The following is a 20,104-nucleotide window of genomic DNA, read 5'->3' on the forward strand; positions in this document are numbered from 1 at the left end:
TATTCCACAGAACAAATAACCATAGACTTTTTAAAATTCCAGCTGAGACCTGTGGGTCAACTCTGCTTATTTTTCAACCAGTACAAGGTCTGCCTCACAAAATCAACAGAGATGGGACCTGTAAAGGGGTACCTAAGACAAGACCTAATACTGCATGCTTGAGTTATACCTTCTCCAGAAGCCATTAGAAACAGGAGGAAGGTCACAGGCTACATTTCAGAACTCAGCAAGTATAAAGCTCTGCTACACAGACTTAGAGTTCTGTGCATCTCTATTGTATTAGGCTTGTCTTCTTTGGGAGGAAAAGGGATCAGGAAGAGCAATCCATGCTAGATTTTCTCTTCTTCCTAAAGTAGTTTAGTTTTTAGTGCTATCTCAAATGGATTAGCTTTATTTTGGCATGTACAGATCTTGAGTCTACCCTTGTCCCATTTCCTAATGCTAGGTTTTAAAGAAACAAATGAAAGCAAGGTGGCAGCAGCTATTCTGGGCTTTTAAGGTCAGCATAAAGAAGATCCGCTATCAATTTTTTCATTCATCCAAACCAGTCTTGTGAATTGCTCTTTGTTGCTGAATGCCATATAAACAGTATATGGCAGTATTTGATCTGCTGCCTTTGTACAGTTAAAGAAAAGTCTCGTGCTCACATGTAAACTTTCAAATATATTGTCTATTATCCCGCCAGAGGTCATTGTGAAGTCACTGTTTTTAATATTGGTTTAACAGAAAAACAAGCAGCCAACACCTGGTATGTAGATAATCCAAGTACGGAAAAAGGATACTTTAAGTAAGAACAAACTAGAGAACGTCCTTAGCTTTACCTGCACAAGGCACTCCATTGGGAGATTTGCTTCCCTTATACATGCAGTTACTGGTAGGTCATCCTTTTGTAGAATGACCAAAAAAAAAAAAATCCTGGCTCAGCCATATGTAAAGGAAGGAGGAGACAAGAAACTTTTAGGAAATACCATTCTGCTGGATCACACTGACTTTTAAACCTAATGTCTTCTACTTTTTAAATGTTTTTTGAAGGTTTTCAAGTACCCATTCATGTGCCAGAAGGTTCAGTCCCAAGGCATTAATGGTTTGGAAAGACATGCAAGAGAAACCCCCTGCTGTTGTCTGAGCTTCAGCAAAGGAAGCAGGATTGGAAAGTGATAAAAATAGCCTTACTCGGAAATGTAAACCATAGGTACTTTCCTTAAATATCATCAGATCTGTGACAAACCACTAGCCCTAGTCAAGACAGCTCCCATTCTAATTGAGCCTCTGATGTCCACAATCCCAAGTTATGCTAATTGGCGCTTGGTATTTATGTACTCCTATGCAAAATTCCCATGATGTTCAATGTCATCAATATCTTTTTAGGAATTAAGAGCCATGGCAATCTTAGACTCTAAGATACTTTTGACAAAATAAACCATCAGTGATAAATATAGGAAGCACTAAGATGCGAAAACAACACAGTTTGGGGAACCTGTTGAACAGGGAAACTGGAATAATATGCAGACAGTGGCACAGCTTCTGCTTCAAGATCTGTTATCTTCTAAACACTTCCAGAATTTAAGCTTAATGTTTTAAAAAAATACAACATACAGTCAATACTCTATGATCTGCAATGACGTACTTCAAGTTCTCAAAGCTGCTAGCACTTCCATATAGAACTTTCAAAGATAACTAGTTGCAATGAATTTTCTTTAAAAATTTTCAAAAATCATAACCATGGCCACAGCTAATGCTGACCTCAGAACTTTTTACATATTTTCCCCGTATACTCTTGATGGTGGTCAAGAAGAGTCATATTTCTTACATGCAGGTATCAGAGGAAATGCATATGAGGCATAATGTCTGTGGATTATCTTGAAAAACCAGAAGTGACAGCAAAGTTGTGCCTACACAGGAAAGCTCCTGACTCCTCCAAAACATTCAAAAGTCTTTATTTTCCATCATGAGATTTACTGGCCTCATACAGCATCCCAGGACATGCTCTCACTTCACCTGCCTTTTCTCCTCCTTTACTTTTTGTTTTAAACATCTTTGAGTGTTATTTGTTTGGCATTTTAGAAATGGGCCCTATAAAGTTTTTAAGTATCTTTTCATTTGCTTTTTTACTATTGGTTGATGCCCTTAGAAGGATGACACAGCATAATAGGCTTTATATAGTCTTATTCTTTTTCAATATATTTTTTAAGTTGTGTACCAAGAAAAGGATATGCAGTGGTTACAGACAATATCCTTCAACATATAAAATCCATAGGCATATATACATATACTATATAGCCTGAGGTAATAGAAGGAGGAAGCTTGTTTTTCTTACCATTTTTACTTATTTATCGATACCATAGTAAAGCAACCAAAACGCTGGCTTGCATCCATAGATGCTTCTCAAGCAAATCCCGGGACGTCATTCTCCCCTTGTACTCGGCCTTGGTGAGGCCGCAGCTGGAGTACTGCGTCCAGTTTTGGGCTCCACAATTCAAAAAGGATGTGGAGAAGCTTGAGAGAGTCCAGAGGAGAGCCACGCACATGATCAGAGGTCAGGAAAACAGATCTTACGATGACAGGCTGAGAGCCATGGGACTCTTTAGCCTGGAAAAGCGTAGGCTCAGGGGTGATCTGATGGCCACCTATAAATTTATCAAGGGTGACCACCAGGATCTGGGGGAACGTTTGTTCATCAGAGCGCCCCAAGGGATGACCAAGTCGAACGGTCACAAACTCCTGCAAGACCGTTTCAGGCTGGACATAAGGAAGAATTTCTTTACTGTCCGAGCCCCCAAGGTCTGGAACAGTCTGCCAGCGGAGGTGGTTCAAGCACCTACATTGAACACCTTCAAGAGTAAATTGGATGCTTATCTTGCTGGGATCCTATGACCCCAGCTGACTTCCTGCCTTTTGGGCAGGGGGCTGGACTTGATGATCTCCCGAGGTCCCTTCCAGCCCTAATGTCTATGAAAGAAAACAATATCCTACCATGACTTTAGCCAGAAAGACTGAATTTAATCCTGCCTAAAATTTGTTTGGGAAAACTGTTGTCTAAAAGGCTAGACACAAAAAGAAGCTGGAACAAGTCTGATGTTTTACACAACCAAGTCCTTCAGTACCCATTCACAAGGATACTGGTGGATCAAATTACTATCAAGTAGAGACTAATCTGCAGTACATATTAAATATCTGGATGTTGGTTGCCTCACTACCATTGCAGGAGTTTCTTTTTTCTTTCTTGGATACCTGTGATAGAGTCCAAGGCTTGGGAAGCAGAACAGGCTGAACCAATTCAGTTAAGTTCAGAAATAACCTGGACTGTCTAATAAAACTGAAATGGAACCAAAACCTATTGTTAAATTTTTTTTCCTGTTTTTGTGCTACCTGGGCATATATCTGGGATATACAGAACCATAAGTATTTCTAGAAGCTTTTGTCTAAACTGAAGACAAGAGTTTCCCAGAGAGATGTGGGGTCTCTCTGACAGAGCCAAGACCTTTTGGATAAAATCAGGAAAACTGTCATGGAATTTGATTTGCAAAGAATATTGGTAAGCAATGAGGCTTGTGCGACCCTGTCTGAACCAAGCCTCCAAATCTTTTGAAATATATGCATGATTTACCTGAAAAATGTGAGTTTTGTATTTGTAATATATTTGATTAGGGAAGAGTAAACCTGATCAAGCCCTTCAATGATCTGAATGCATGAAATCACACTTCTGCGCTTGACTATACATTTTCTCTCTGTTGAATTGTGCACCACTTTCAAACTTTTGATTGTGCACATCATCCAATTTTAGTTTTGGCTCCTTTCCATTGACAGCTTTCCCAAGTAACAGGTACTGATATCAATGAGGTTGTAGCAAGGCTACAATTTAGCTATAACAAATGTTATTTTACTAACCATTTGTCCAGAACTGGCTGTTAGTTCATCAATATTCAAAGAAGGCATAAAACATACAAAACAACAGGTATAATGACACAACGTGATTCTGACCTGTAACTAGGACTCTTGGTCACTACAGGAAATAAATAATGACTCCTAAACATTAACGAGTAACTATTATATACAATGCTAAAAGTTAATCACCAAAATCTATATTTAAGTGGGTAAATAAAAATGGCCTGTAATACCTTCTTTAAATCAGCATTATTTTATTACTCTGAAAGGCACAGCAGTTTCAGATTTACAAGCTAAGGTGCTGGCTAAATTCTGCTACAGAAATCATAATGACCAAAAGAACGAGGAAAAAAAGTGTTTACTAGGATTCATTAAGTCACTAAAGCATAGAATAAATTTACATTCCCAAAGCATCTTTCAGCAATGTGTTGTGTAAAAGAACTCGGCTACTTCTCAAACATACCTGGCTGTAGCTCTGAATGGCAGCTCGGGCTTGACTGCTGCGGGCAGGGAGCTGTGATGCCGCTGTTTCACCCAGGGCAAGGGTCTGGTTGCTATGGTAGCTGGCTGAATACTGGAAAGACCCTTCAGGTTTGGAATTGAGCTGAAGTGCACTCTGGGATAGAAGGCTGGGCCCTGCATTGAAAGGATTTTGGAGCAGTCAGAGAGAGTTCTCAGTGAAGGAGAGAGAGCATGTATTATTTATCAAGAGTTGCTTGGAATTATCAAATGCATGTGACTTCAGCTTTCTACATTTTGACTTTTCAGAAATAAAATGAGGTCACATAATTTAAAGTGCCACTTTAACACTTACACATCACCATTTTGGTGTTCTCAAACCATGCACAACAGTTTTAAAGTAACAAATTGTTTTATTCTGCTAAATAAAACAACGTGATTAAATAAAACCAACTGCAGTATTTGATGCAGGAGTCTGGTGTTTCTGTATGATCCATACTTAAAATCTGTTTTCAATTATTTCTTTTATAGATACTTTATTTTATTTCCATAATCAAATCTAGTTGATCAGTAACCAAGATGTTGAAAAATCCTTCCCTGGACCCTCAGTACATTAAATCTATTGATCACTGACAATTTATACCATATACATAGTGAAGTAATTCTCTGGTGCCTGTAGGGAAGACAGCCACTAAAATATTAATAGCTCCTCTCATCATGTAGAACTTATCCTGATTTCATTGAATCTCTGATGACTGTTTTGTCAGCTTATCTTACCTTTTTCCTTGCAATAATACACAGTAGGAGCACAAAGTGAAGGTAGTGTGCTTAAACTGAAACTACCAGAGTGAAAGGTATTGAGCATGGTGGGAACCTTAATAATACTACTTTCCCCTAATAATGCTGTTGTTTTGTGAAACTGAAACATAGTATAATATTCATTAGGTTTATGTATAAATAATTTAGCACATATGTGTGTGTGCACGCGCACATATGTGTATCCTAATTTTAGGATTTAGAATAGGTGCATGACTAGGAAAAGCCCAGAGAACAACTAACAAATTTCCCATATTGCCCTGCCATGTATCTCAACCTTGACCTTGATGAGGATGAGAAAGTAGTTCATTTTCTATTCCTATCACACACACACGGAGCACATTATGACATTATTAAAAATACAAAGTCAAACACTCAAAAGGTAGGAGATGCCTGAATTAATTGTATCATAATTAGAATTAATGTGTCATAATGCCTTCACACAAGGGACCAAATAGGAGATCTTTAATCTGTTATTTCCTAAGTTTTGAGTGCTTGACTTTGCAAGTCATCATCATTTGATCTTCTTGGTGCAATTTCCTAGGTTTTAAAATAAACAAACTGGAGGGAAAATCCATCATGTAACACCTACACAAGATGCTGACCACAGAGTCTCCCACTTAACCTGGTTCTAGTCACAGCCTCCTCCCTTTCATTTCCAAGTTCCAGTCTCCCTGCTCAGCCAGTTTCTCTCACTAAACCTTCCTACCTACAACTTTTAATTTCATTCCTCTCTCTTCACCTGACTTTTGCTTCCTCTGCATTTAAACTGGACAGCTTCCTCCTCCACTTTGCCAAGGCCCAACATGGGAAGCACTGAGACCCTGAGGGCAACAAGCGTCTTACTCTCAGTTTCAGGTCAGCCTCCACACTGGCTCAGAGAACACATTATATTGAAATCTCTAGCTTTGTCCCCATAGTCCTGGGCTAGAACATGCTCAACAGCACTGTGGAGATGGGGTATATACATACTCAGGTCAACATCTAGAGTTATGAAAATCTTAGGTAAGCTCAGTGAGGTCAAAACCTTTGGAGATTTTAGCTGCTGAAATCATATTAATCTTTACTGAGAATGTGTTAATTAGTCTTTAAAAGACTTATAAAACTCAGCCTAATTTCCCTGCCTCTTTTTCAAAATGGGCTTAACCATTTTGGGTGCAATTTTCTAAAATATCTGAGGCAGAAACAAGTCATGTAAAATTTCAACCCAAACTGCTGCAGGCCACAAAATTACAAGGTCTTATAACGGAAAGCATTGAGCAAATTTAATTACAGTCAGAGCTAGTGGCAAAACTTATGTTAAAAGCTAAGTATAAATATAATTTATAGTGAAAAGTTAAACATTTATCAATAAGGAAATTCCTGTTCCCATTCAAAGGCCTCTGGCAGAACACTTAACCTCCCTAGACATTGCTGACCCCAGGGTAGCTTTTATTAGACATTAACCATTAAAAACCAATTTGAATGGGAAACAGTGGAAATCATCCACAGACTGGACTGTGTTAAGTATGATTTAATCAGGGACTGTGGACTTTTATTCCATTACTTTTGTTCCTCTGGGTTCTCTGCTTGTTTGCTTCTCCCAGCACCGCCCACACACACACACACACACACACACACACACACACACACACACACACACACACACACACACACACACACACACACACACACACACACACACACACACACACACACACACAGAGAATTCAGTTAGTCTGCAAAGTGCCAATCTACTCTGCCTTCTGCTGGACTTAAGACTGACATGGCTAAATAAAGTCTCTCTGGTTCTTAACTTTACAACAGTTACTCAAAATAATAATTGCAATTTAAACTAACTTGAATAGTATTATTGCCAAATGATTATTTTTTTTCCTACTGCAAGATAACAAAATCCTTCAAATTTAATTAGAATCAAAGCTTGGACACTCATCTGCAAACTGCCACATTTTAGACAACTTCAAACTTTTCTTACTAGGCCTATAATTTAAACTAATACTCTTAAAGAACAGGCTTCCTATTTTGTATACAACAAATAAAAGCAATGGCCTATATTCCTGCAATCAGTTTGATCAAATCTGTTGCTGGAACAAGTGGTGAAGGCACTTTTCTTTGGTGGTCTACAGCTTTAGACCTTTATAGAATTATACCATTGAAGAATTATACATGTATAATAAATGACACCCCTTTAGAGTTAGGGGCCCACACACAGTGCAAAATGCGGTTTCACTGGTGTGTGTTTACGAGCTGAAAAATTTTAAATGGACAACCTCTGCAAAGCTCTGTATAACAGCCTACTAATTCTACCTGAATTAAACCTAAGTTCTGGTTACCCACAGGAAAAATTCAACAACTGAGTTTTACTAGTCTATAGAATAAATTAGCACAAGTTACTTTTGGGGAAGGAGGGGGCGCAGTTCAAATCTAAGCTTTAAAGCAAGTGGAAACTCCTTTATTCTTTTTCTGGAATTGTATGGTAGGAAACAGTAATGCAATATACAGTCTGGTTTTTGTATTGCCTTGTCTAGGATGTAGCCAAATTTAATTGTCATACAAGCATGTCAGGGGTGAGAATCAAGATCCAAGGGAGCAACTCTTCAGGAAGGCACCTACCTCAAGGGAGGACAAGGGCATAAGCTGATAGAGCAGGGACGGGCAATTATTTTGGGCGGAGGGCCACATACTGAGTTTTGGCAAGCTGTGATAGAGAGTAAATTCAGGCCTGAGACGAGAAAAAAAAAATCTCTCTGTTAGGGTCACCAGAACACACTCCCAACAGAGGTGTTGCAGTCACCCTCCTTGGAGGTGTTCAAGATGAGGCTGGACGGGCACATTGTGGGCTCGTTTGAGCCCAATAACTTCCTGCCCATGGCAAGGGACCAGACCTGATGATCTTACATGTCCCTTTCAGTTCTAGGATTCTATGCTTCTATAAGGATAAGAAAAGCATAAGATAAGCATCTAATTAGCAGAATATTCTCCTATTCAAACAAAATAAATATACAGGCAAAGACTGAAATATTTTCAGTATCTTTATAAGGCATTATTTGGTTCCTATTGCCCATTATACTGTTTATTTATGAAAATTTGCACAGTTCAATAAAAGTTCTCTTCCCTAATTGATACCTTTCTTCATGGGAGGCAAAAAAAGAAAAGAAAAACAAAGTCCCATCTGTTGCTACATTGTATCATACTGGGTCAGATCAATGTTCCATTGGTGGTCCATCCACATTATACTGTCTCCAACTGTGACAGAAGTAGCTACTGTACAGCAGTGGTGAGCAACCTTTAAAGGGTTTGAGTCAAATTGCTTCAGTTCTGAGTTAGAGGCAGGTGGATGGGCAGGTGCTAGGACCCAGTCACCGCCACCACTTGTCTCTGTAGTAGCAGGGAGAGAGTGCCTGCAGCTGGTACTTTTTTGACAGATTTCATAGAAAGTAGGGTTAGAAGGGACCTCAGAAGATTGAGTCCAGCCCTGACTTTTCCCCACAGTGGCATGAAAAGTGACAACTGCTGAAGCCCCCCTACTACCAAATATTGCCAAAGCCCCCTAACTACATGCCAGGTAAAATGTCTCCCAGGGTTGTATCTGGTCCATAGGCTGTAGGTCATCAATCCCTGCTTTAGAGCAGTGATTCTTAACCAGGGGGCAGAGGTATATTAAGACCCTTTCAAGAATGCTATGTGGTGTATAACAGGGAACCAGAGGCAGAGCGAAAATGGAGCAGGAGGGTCCACAGGAAAATGCAGGCAGGTGAGTAAGGACTAGCTACAGGACAGCAGGCAGCCAGGGAGCTATAGGGCTGCACATAACTACTCAGAAGCCAGCTGTGAGGCAATAAGCCAATAGGTCAGGGCTCCAGGTAGTATGCTTGTGTGTAGTGGCAATTATTCAATTCAGATTCAGCCAATTCAGAGGGACAGTGATTTGATTCAATGATTCAAGTCACTGCCCTGATTCAACTTGGCCAAATCAGATTTGGAAATTCAGTGCCAGTTTGAAGGTTTGGCCATAGAGAATAACGGGGAATCACTAAAATATCTATAACTGTCACTTTAGCAGGGATGGTAGCCCCTTCTGCCAAGTTTCAAGGAGATAGGTGCAGGGGTTCTGTGAAAGTGCACCTCAAGTTCTTGAAAGCAAAACTCATATCACTTGTGTATGTGTTAAGGGGTGTAGGTTGTAGCCGTGTTGGTCTAAGGACATAGGTAGACAAGGTTCTTTGGGTCAATCTGATCTTTTATTAGACCAACTGAATAGTTGGAGAAATATATCTTAGCAAGCTTTTGGGTTTAAAAACCCTTCATCAGCCTGAGGAAGCATCTGCAGTTGGTGCGTGTGCTTTTCCTGGATGGAATGAATAGTAAAGAACCCAGAGGCTGGGCTGCAGGTGAGAAAGCCAGTCAGTGAAAATGTAAATTGAGGCATCAGGGGGTGAGAGACAGGCTGGAGGGGAGGGGGAGAGAAGGGGGATGTAGCAGCCAGGTAAAAAGTGGAGAGGTACCTGGGGAGTCAGGTGTCAGACAAGTTATAGTGTGTCATAAATCCAATGTCTATATTGAGTCCACGAGTTTTTATATCCAGTAGATTTATGAAGTGCAATTTGTAGGCTTGTCTACAAAAGATGTTTTGTAAATTTCCTTTGAGGAACAGGACTGAGAGACTAGAGAGTGGTTTTCTTGTGAAAAATGTGCCCCCACTGGTAATTGGGTGTTCTTGTCTCTAATAGATGTCCAGTGTGCAAGGAGGAGCTGCCTCCTGAGATGCGGCAGCATTGCTGTGGTACTGAAGTGTTTCTCATCTTTGCCCCAGGTCATCTGCTTTAGGTAATGCTGGCACGTAACATACCTGGGATCATCTGCCACCTCAGAATGATCCCACACTATACTACCTGCTTGCTTCTGGGTTGCAGGTGGGGATCCTGTCTTATCCCCTTCCTCACCAGGCAGAGGCACAACAACAGGAGAAGCTGAGCCACCTGCCCCCACAACCTCCTCTGATGTGCCTTCCAGAAGAGACCTGCCTCTAGGAGAACTCAGAGAGGTGTGGAGCAGAAACTCAGATTCCCTCTCCTTCCCCAGAATTTCCTTAGCTATGGCACTCAGCTCTGCTGCTTCCAGATCCAGCTCCTCCTCTAGCACTGGAAGGCTCATGCTGGGAACTGAAATTGGGATGGAGACTGTCATGCTGGTTCTGGTGGTTATATGCTGGTGTTAGTGGATGCAGTGTAGGTACAGACACTGCTCCCACCTCCTTCCTCCCACTAATAGCAGAAGACTCATCACTGCCAGGAAAGAGGGTGCATCTATGTTTGGGGGATGGGAGGGGGAACTTGCAGCTCTCCCTCTGCCCCCTCTCCCTCCCCTGCCAAAAGACCTGGCACCTGCCTTTCCAGCACGCTTCATAAAGTTTGGTGTGTTGCAAAATGTTTGTGTCTGTAATATATGTTGTGCTTTCCTGCAGTAAGCAGTGATGACACACTGTCAGGGAAAACACAGAAGAGAGACTAGCTAGCTAACGTGAGACTAGATAGCAAGCCAGAGCCTTTCAGACGCTGCTGGTCCAAGAGAGACAGCTCTCAAAAGGCACAGATCACTTCACACACAGCCTTATATGTTGTTCTATGTCCCTCCCTCAGAGCACGGTGATTGGAAGGGAACTCAGGGAAAGATCACAGTCACTGGCCAGCTACAGATGTCAATAGCAGAGCATTCTTCCCCCACCTCCTCCCCTTCTCTCTTCTCAGTTTCTGTTTCCTGCATGTCTGCTTTCCGAATCTCCAAATTTTCGGAATCTTTTCCAAATCAATTTTGAGGCTTACAAATTGATTTGGACCTTTCAATAGGTCTCCCGATTAGATTCAGATTTGGAGATTCAGTCACCAAATTGGGCCATATCTCCTCCAAACCAAGTCAGCTGCTGAAGCTTCACACAGTCCTATCAGGTAGTAGGAGGGACACCATGGCAATGCAGCTAGGAAAACAGAGGGCACGTATGCAGCCAGACAGAGGAACACCTGACCAGAAGATGTGGAGCTCAGTGGACATAAAAATAAGTGAAAAATAAGAGCTGACATTTTCTAAAGAAAGACTTGAGTCTGAAAAGGTTGAGAACAGCTACTTTAGAGGAGCTCTAACTGCTTTAGTGTGATCTATTCCCTGTCTACTACTCTCCCTGGCATTCACTTTTGTTAGTTTAGAGATGCCAAGAGATTCATCTCTGACTATTCTGTTTAATAGCTATTAATGGGTCTATCGCCTATGAATTTGTCTAGACCTTTTTAAACCTGGATATACTATCTGCCTGTATGAGCTCCCATGGCAACGAATTTTGCAAGTTAACTACAAGATACATAAAAAATCCCTTCTCCTTAGTTTTAAACTTGTTTCCTACTAATTACCGTGAGTGACCCCTAGTTCTAATATTCTGGGACTTGTGAGTTACAATCCCTATTCACTTTGATCGCACCCTGCATGATTTTGTAGACCTCTATCATATCCTCCCTCAGCTTTCTTCCTTCTAAACTGAAGAGTCCTAGCCTTTCAAAGTCTCTCCTAGAACAGGGACTGCTCTGTACCCCTGACCATTTTGATAGCCCTTCTTGGCATCTTTTTTAATTTTAGTACATCCTTTTTGAGATTCAGAAACCAGAATTGCAAACAGTACTCAAGATGTGGGTGCACCCTGGATTCATATAGTGGCATCATGATGTTTTCTGTTTTGTTTTTAGTTACTTTTTTAGTGATGCCCAACTTTCTATTGGCTTTTTGGTTGCCAGTGCACAATGAGCTGATATTTATAGAGGACTATTTACAATGACTCTAGAGACTTTTTCCTGAGTCATAACAGCTACTTCAGAATCCAGCCCTATGTACACATAATTGAGGTTATTTTTTCTCAAGTGCATTACCTTGCACTTGTTGTTCATCTGCCATATTTCCTCCCACTCATTTAACTTGGTGAAATCTTTCTGCAGTTCCTCTACATCAGCTTGGCATTTGACTACCAAGAATAAATTAGTATCATCTGCAAAATTTAGACATTTCACTGTGCACCCCATTTCTAGCTCACTTATAAAAAGGTTGGACAATACTGGGTCCAGCACAGATCCCTGAAACACCCTACTTTTGACCTCCATCCATCCTGAAAAGTGATCATTTAGCTCTACCTTTTGCTTCCAATTGTTTAACAGACTTTCAGTCCACAAAAGAACGTTCCCTCCGATACCATGGTGACTCAGCTTTTTTTAAGCCTTTGGTGAGGGACAGTGTTGAAAACTTCTTGAAAATCCAAATATATTATGTCAACTGGATCCCTCTTGTCTATATGCCTGTTAACATCCCCAAAGACCTCCAGCAGACTAAATAATAAGGAGCTAGACTCTCTGGCCTGGAAAGGCCCTTTTCAGACCTATGTTCCTGTGAAGGAGAAAAAGGGAAGGAGGGCGGAAGAGGACAGACTATTCAGCTGGCCACTGGTGCATGATACAGACATTTTGTTGTATGGATTTTACCATAAACTTTGGTTACTGCTTAATACATCCTGCTCTAAGCCTTTGGTGGGGGGAACTAATTCCAAAAAACCTGACAGATATGGTGGAGTGGAGGGGGTATTCCTGGGGGTAGCCAGAATATAGTCCACTACTGAAACACAGGACTTAAATGGCAGCAAGTTAGATGTTTAGAACTGAAATAAATTCATAGGCTTAAGTAATATGTCACTGTTAGCTCAATGACAACATGATAACAGTTGATGAATAGAGGAAACTATCAAATTATATAGGAATTTTGAGTACTCACCAACTCCTCTCAAATGAAAGAGGTAAAAAAATTGGATAAACACTGTCAAAATTATGAAAAAATATTTTGTCTCTCTTTTTTTAAAGGAATCACATTTTTATCCAGTTTTAGCATGAAGCTTAACCCAAGGGGAAATACGCATGCGCGCGTGCACACACACACTATAAGCCTTTTATATATATCTACATATATCTATGGTGGGGTGTGGGAAGTGAAATGTTTGTCTTTAAAAAGGGCCATTTTGAACAAAAATATATTTTGGAATCTTTGTGACAATCCCTCACAGTTTAGGATGACTGTCTTTCACGATTGTATTATCTGTGTCTGAAGATGGTTGGTGAGGCCTATCTGAGATCAGCAGACTCTACTGTATCTCAGGTGTGTTTTGTCATGGGGTGAGTGGTGCTGGGTTCTTGATTTGGTCTGTGATGCACTGTTTTTCTTGCTCCTGCTTATCCAACTCCTGTTGTTGTCCTGAGGCTTCAAAGTACTGAGATCAGTGTAGCAGACTCTTCCTCCATTTGGGGCAGTCCTGGGCAATAGTCTCCCACAAACTGATATCAGTGTTCTCCAGAATCTCACTGTGGATCTGGATGACCACAGCTGGGGACTATTCATTAGGGCTGTGCAAAATTTTGCTGGCAGTTTTGTTTCAATACTGTCTTGACTTGTTTCAAGCTCAAAACAGTGAAATCGAAACAAAAGAGAGAGCTTAAAAACAGCCTCGAAACAAAACGAGGCAAGTTGAAATGTTGCAAAATTTTCTAAACTTTTCAAGTTTCAAAGCTCAAGCTGGGCTTTCCTTCATGGAAACAGAAACTAAAGTAAGGAGAGGGAGCGGGTGCTCTCATTATTGACTGTATAGATGGCCAGTGACCATCATCCTTTCCTGAAGTCCTTTCCAATCCCAGTGCTTTTCGGGAGGGATGGAAAAACTGCATAAAAGGCAGTATTGTTTGAACTGCCCTGCTTTCTGCTTTGGTGTCAGTTGAGTGAGGGCACACCTTACCACACACACACAGTGTCACTCACCCATGTCACGAGTTTTGCTTGTCAGCAGCTAGAGGTGCAGAGCCCCAGAACACAGACTCCCCCTGCACCTATCTCTTTGACAGCTGGCAGGCTTTATGGCTGCAGCAGGGCTTACCAGGCCTGCAGTTTTCACCCCCCTGTGCCCCAAAATAGACACAGTCTCGTATGCACCCATGTCACAAGTATTTTTCCTGTCAGCAGCCAGAGGTGCCAGGCCCCAGAACCCAGAAGCCCTGGCACCTATCTCTTTGAAAGCTGGCAGGCTTTGTGGCCTCAGCAGGGGGTACCAGGCCTGCAGTTTTCACCCTGCTGCACCTTAACACACACATTGTCACCCATGTCACGAGTTTTGCTTGTCCACAGCTTGAGTTGCAGTTTCCCCCAAACCCCTGCACCTATCTCCTTGAAACTTTGCAGGCTTCGTTGCCTTAGCAGGGGCTAGCATACCTGCAGTTTTGACCCTGCTATGGCTTAACACATACACATGACATGAGTTTTGCTTTCAAGATTTTGAGGTGCAGTTTCCCTGAAACCCCTGCACTTCTCTCTCTAAAACTTGGCAGGCTTCATGCCCTCAGAAGGGGCTACCATTTCGGCATGTTTCATCCAAATCAGGCCAGAAATTTTGAGCTTCCCCATTATAACCTATGGGTGAAACAGTTTTGCTGTTTCAATGAAACAAAATGGAACAGTGATTTCGAATCGAAATGAAATTCAAGATGAAATGCTGTTCCATCGAGACGCAAGTCAAAACAGAATGGTGCCATTTCACACAGCCCTACTCATTAGGAACTTGTTGGTGGAGGACTTTAGTCTTCTGAACATTAAGTGTCAGTTCCATTTTCTTGTATGCCTTGGTAGAGATGTTGATGATTGCCTGAAAGTCTGCTTTTGAGTGAACGCACACTACAGTATCATTAGCATACTGGAGCTCCGTGACTGAGTTCAGAGTGGTCTTGGTTTTGGCTCAGAGTCAGCTGAGGTTAAACAGCTTACCATCCATTTGGTAGTTTAGCTCCACTCTGGCTGGAAGCTTGGTGGTCAAATGTAGCAACATGGCAAGGAATATTGAGGAGAAGGTTGGAGTGATAATGCTGTCTTGCTTAACTCCCATTTTAACCTCAAAGGGATCTGTGATAGATCCATTACTGAAAACCACTGCTTGCATGCCATCATGGAGCAGGCAGAGAATGATGACAAATTTTGGTGGGTACCCATACTTCAGAAGGATCCTCCACAGCACTTCTTAGATGACAGAGTCGAAAGAATTTGAGAGGTTAAAGAAGGCCATTTAGAGAGGCTTACATTGTTCCTGGCATTTCTCTTGCAGTTGGTGAGCTGCGAAGTAGCAGTGGTGCCTCTTGATACCCTAAATCCACACTGGGCTTCTGGTTGGAGCTCTTCAGCAAGTGGAAGAGACAGTTCACAAGGGTTCTTGCAATGATATTCCCTGTGGTGGACAGCAAGGCAATCCCTCTGTAGTTTTCATAGTTGGAATTGTCTCCTTTCTTGAAGCTTGCCACAATCATGGTATCTCTGAGGTCGTCTGGGATTTCCTCCTCATTCCAGATGCTTAAGATGAGGGTATGAAACTGTGATGTAAGCTCCTCTCTCACTTGCTTGGAATATTTTGGTGGGGATTCCATCCACTCCAGATGCTCTCATTCTTCACCTGCTTGACTGCTTTCCTTAATTCATTGAGGGTTGGAGGGATTCTGAGATCATCTCTGACTCGGTTTTGTGGAATGGAGTTGTGAATGCTTTCATGAACAACCGAGTCTCAATTGAGGAGGTCTTCACAATGCTCCTACTAACAGGCATTGAGGACTACCTTTTCCTCGATCAGGTATCCTCCATCCTTAGGTCAAAATGGGGCTTGGTCCCTTAGTGCTCAGACTATAGATGGCATTGGTGCACTGAAAAACTGAGCATATCACAGATGTCCATGAGATGCTGAATCTCCTTAGCCTGGTCTTCCCACCATTTATTCTTCGTATTGTGGGTCCTCTTTTGGACCTCTGCCTTGGCTTGGTGGAGATTCAATTTCTTTTGCTTGGTGTTGGTGTTATTTTGCCAAGCACAAAAGGCCTCACGCTTGCAGTTCATCAGCTCTTGAATCTCCTGGTCATTCTCATAAAACCAGTCTTGATGTTTCCTAGAAGATAAATCCAAGTACCTCTTCACATGTACTGATGACAGTGGCCTTGATGGCACCTCACACATTGCTGGCATTGAGTGGAGAGGAGGGGCTACCGCATCCTGACACTGCCAATGAACTCCAATGGCACAACAGACATGTATGCTCCAGGTTTGTAAAGATAAACCAACAAAGCAACTTCACACTGGAATGTTCAGCTTTTCTGAAATAGGTAACCAGGCTCTTTATCTCCATATAATGAATATGAAATTTTAAAAAGAGGTGGTGGGGTCCTAAGTCTCTGTGCCTCAAGGAAGATAAACACCTAAACTCAATCCTAAATTATCTCTTGGTGTTTCTCACAGAAAATGAAACACATACCTTTTCCATCCCAATATACCCACTCAAATGGGAAATCCGGGGCCTGTTTTTAAATACCTATGGCCAGATTTGGAGCATGGACTTATAAGAATAAATAAAAGTTCATTGGCTTAGAGACCAAATGAGGTTGACTCTACAGACTCTACAGTTAACTGAGATTTAACACACACAGTTGAGATGACCAATGTAAAGTTACTGGTCCTTTATTAAATAATTATCTATACAAATTCAGATTCCAGAGAGCAGACTAGGACAGTCTTACCCAGCAGAATATCTGCTGGCTAGGGCCCTCTCTATGAATGGTATTGAATTTTTTCTGTGAATGAAGCAGAATAGTTACAGGGAATAATGGAACTCACATACATAGAAGTGTAGCATGGGTGTACTCAAGTATGTACTCCCTTCTCCAATGGAAAGGATTGTTAGCTGGCAAGAGTGCTGTGGGTGAAACTGCAGGCTGTACACAGTTTCCCTCCATCCCTACAGAGTCAGGCCAGGACAGTCTGAAACTTAACTATGTACAAATTTATTAATACATACAAGTTAGTAACAGATAAATATAAATATAAATACATGTACATTTTATAGGTTAGGGGCTGACCCTCTCAGCAGCACAGAGGCAGAGAGGGATCTTGGAGTCAGGATTGACTCCAGGATGAATATGAGTCACCAATGTGACAAAGCAATAGGCAGAGCCAACCCCACCCTGTCATGCATCAACAGGGTCATCACTAACAAGTCCAGAGAGGTCTTGCTCCCCCTCTATGCGGCACTGGTCAGGCCGCAGCTGGAGTACTGTGTCCAGTTCTGGGCACCACACTTCAAGAAGGACATGGAGAACCTGGAGAGGGTCCAGAGGAGGGCCACTCATATGGCTGAGGTCCTCTGTGGCCAGCCCTATGAGGAGAGGCTGAGGGACCTAAATCTCTTCAGTTTCCACAAGAGGAGACTGAGGAGGGATCTTGTGGCTGCCTACAACCTTATCAGGGGCCACCAACAGGGACTCAGGGAAAGTCTGTTCACCAGGGCCCCCCTTGGAGGCACCAGGAACAATGGGCACAAGCTGAGGGAGAATAGGTTTAGGTTAGATATTAGGAAGAACTACTTCATGGTAAGGGTGGCCAGAGCCTGGAATAGGCTTCCCAGAGGTGGTGCTCTCACCTTCCCTTGAGATCTTCAAGAGGAGACTGGATAGGCACCTGGCTGGGGTCTTATGACCCCTGCCACCCCCAGTGCTCCTTCCTGCCCATGGCAGGGGATCGGACTAGATGATCTGCCTAGGTCCTTTCCGACTCATTGATTCTATGATTTATACATAATGTACAGGTATATTGTATAAAAAGCAACTTATACACAAATTCTGTATTATCTTATAACATGGATCTAAATTCAGGTAAAACACAGGTAAGTAATAAATCAGTACAGGTATGCACAACTCAAGAACAGGAGACTCTTCTCAGCCAGACTGGGTGACCTGCTCCAACAGGCTTTAAACTAAGCATGCTGGGGGATGGAGGGACTACTGCCACTGCTGGCCCACTGACAAACCCTTGCAAAGCCAGCAGGGCAAGGCATTTAAGAGAACCTACCCCTGCCCCAGCCCTGGAACAACTGGTAGGCAAGGCAAGGGCCCCCAAGGGGACACTTGCCTGTCTGTACACAAATGCCAGAAGCTTGGGGACTAAACAGGAGGAACTTGTCCTCCTGCTTAACACAAATAATGATGATGCCATATGGATAATAGAGAACTGGTGGGACTCCACTCATGACTGGACCACAGGTATAAACAGCTGTACCCTGTACAAGAGAGATCGAGTAGACAAAAGGGGCGGGGGTGTAGCTCTCTATGTCAAGGAGAGCTATGAGTCCCTGCAAGCCGACATTGGTGACCAGGGCGGACAGCTGGAGACTCTCTAGGTTAAAATCCGTGGGGAACATGGTACAGGGCACACAATGGTGGGAGTCTACTACAGACCTCCCACCCAAAGTCAAGAGCTTGACCGGAGTTCACCAGGGAATTGGCTGAGGCCGGATGCTCCAGGTTCACGGTTATTGTGGGAGACTTCAACTACCCAGACATCTTGTGGGAAGAGCACTTGGCTAAATCTGAGTGGTTGTAAAGCTTCCTCTCCTGTGTGGATGACCTCTATCTGACACAAGAGGTCTATGGGCCAACGGGAGGTAAAGCGCTGCTTGACCTGGTATTGGCAACCGGGGACGACCTAATCACTGACCTTATGATCGAAGGGAAGCTGGGTGACAGCAACCACGAGCTGATCACCTTCAGCATCTGCCATAAAGCTGGCAAGCCAGTCAGCAATACAGAAGTCCAAGGAGGAACATTCCACACTGGTCTGGTCCTGCAGAGAGTGAACCAGGAAAGCCAAGGCTGCGATGGAACTCCAACTAGCTACAGGTATCAAGGACAACAAAAAGTCCTTTTTTAGATATGTGGGGAGCCGGAGGAAAAGCAAGGGCAACATTGGACTCCTACAAAACCAAATGGGAGAAGTGACAACCGACGTCCAGGAAAAAGCCAACCTATTAAACAAGTACTTTGCATCAGTCTTTCATCAGTCCCACGGGACACTCCTGCCCACTTAGGGACAGGGGGACCTGGGTGAGGGAGATTCCCTGCCCTCCATCAATGCTGACCTCATGAAGGAACACCTTAAGAGGTTGGACACCTTCAAGTCAGCTGGCCCTGACAATCTACACCCCAGGGTACTCAAGGAGCTGGCGAGCATCATAGCTCAGCCCCTGGCACAGATCTTTGAGAACTCCCGGCACTCTGGTGAAGTGCCTGAAGACTGGAAGAAGGCCAGTGTGGTGCCTATCTTTAAGAAAGGGAGGCAAGTAGATCCGGCAAACTACAGGCCCATCAGCCTGACATCTATCCCAAGGAAGGTCTTAGAAAAGATTATTAAAGAGGCCATTCTCAACAGACTGGCCGACAGCAACATCCTGAGGGACAGCCAACATGGATGTGATGCAGGTAGGTCCTGCTTGACCAATCTTATCTCCTTTTACAACCAGGTGACCTATCACCTGGACAAGCGAGAAGAAATTGACATCATATATCTTGACTTCAAAAAAGCCTTTGATCTGGTATCCCATGATCACCTCTTGGCAAAACTGGCCAACTGTGGCCTTGAGTCCACCATGATCCGCTGGCTGGGAAATTGGCTCTGTGGCTGGACCCAGAGGATGGTGGTTGATGGAAGTCAATCGTCATGGTGTCCTGTGGCTAGTGGGGTCCCCCAAGGCTCTATCCTTGGACCCATATTGTTCAACATCTTCATTAATGATGTGGACATTGGAGTCAGAAGCAGACTGGCCAAGTTCGCTGATGATACTGGGTAAAGCAACCAACCCTGAGGACAGGAGGGCAATCCAGGCTGACATTGGCAGGCTCAAAAAATGGGCGGATGAGAACCTGATAGTGTTTAACACTGAAAAATATAAGGTTCTCCACCTTGGTAGGAAAAACCTGCAGCATTCTTATAAGCTCGGCAGTGCTATGCTGGCTAGCACTACGGAAGAAAGAGACTTGGGGGTCATCATTGACCACAAGATGAGCCTTCAATGTGATGC

At 42.8% G+C, this 20,104-nt stretch overlaps 1 protein-coding gene across 4 annotated transcripts in view; it reads right to left on the reverse strand.

The window, feature by feature from the left end:
- CTNND2 (catenin delta 2) overlaps positions 1-20,104 on the reverse strand; it is a 1,187,740-nt gene that overhangs the window by 493,000 nt on the left and 674,636 nt on the right. For all 4 annotated transcript variants that reach the window (XM_090049706.1, XM_090049708.1, XM_090049707.1 and 1 more), the window contains one exon: positions 4,349-4,521. In XM_090049706.1, coding sequence (XP_089905832.1) covers positions 4,349-4,521 — 173 coding nt within the window. The remainder of the gene's footprint in view (positions 1-4,348; positions 4,522-20,104) is intronic.

This window comes from Crocodylus siamensis, chromosome 5, assembly GCF_052110815.1.
Source record: "Crocodylus siamensis isolate JL-2025a chromosome 5, ASM5211081v1, whole genome shotgun sequence".
Lineage (NCBI taxonomy): Eukaryota > Metazoa > Chordata > Crocodylia > Crocodylidae > Crocodylus > Crocodylus siamensis.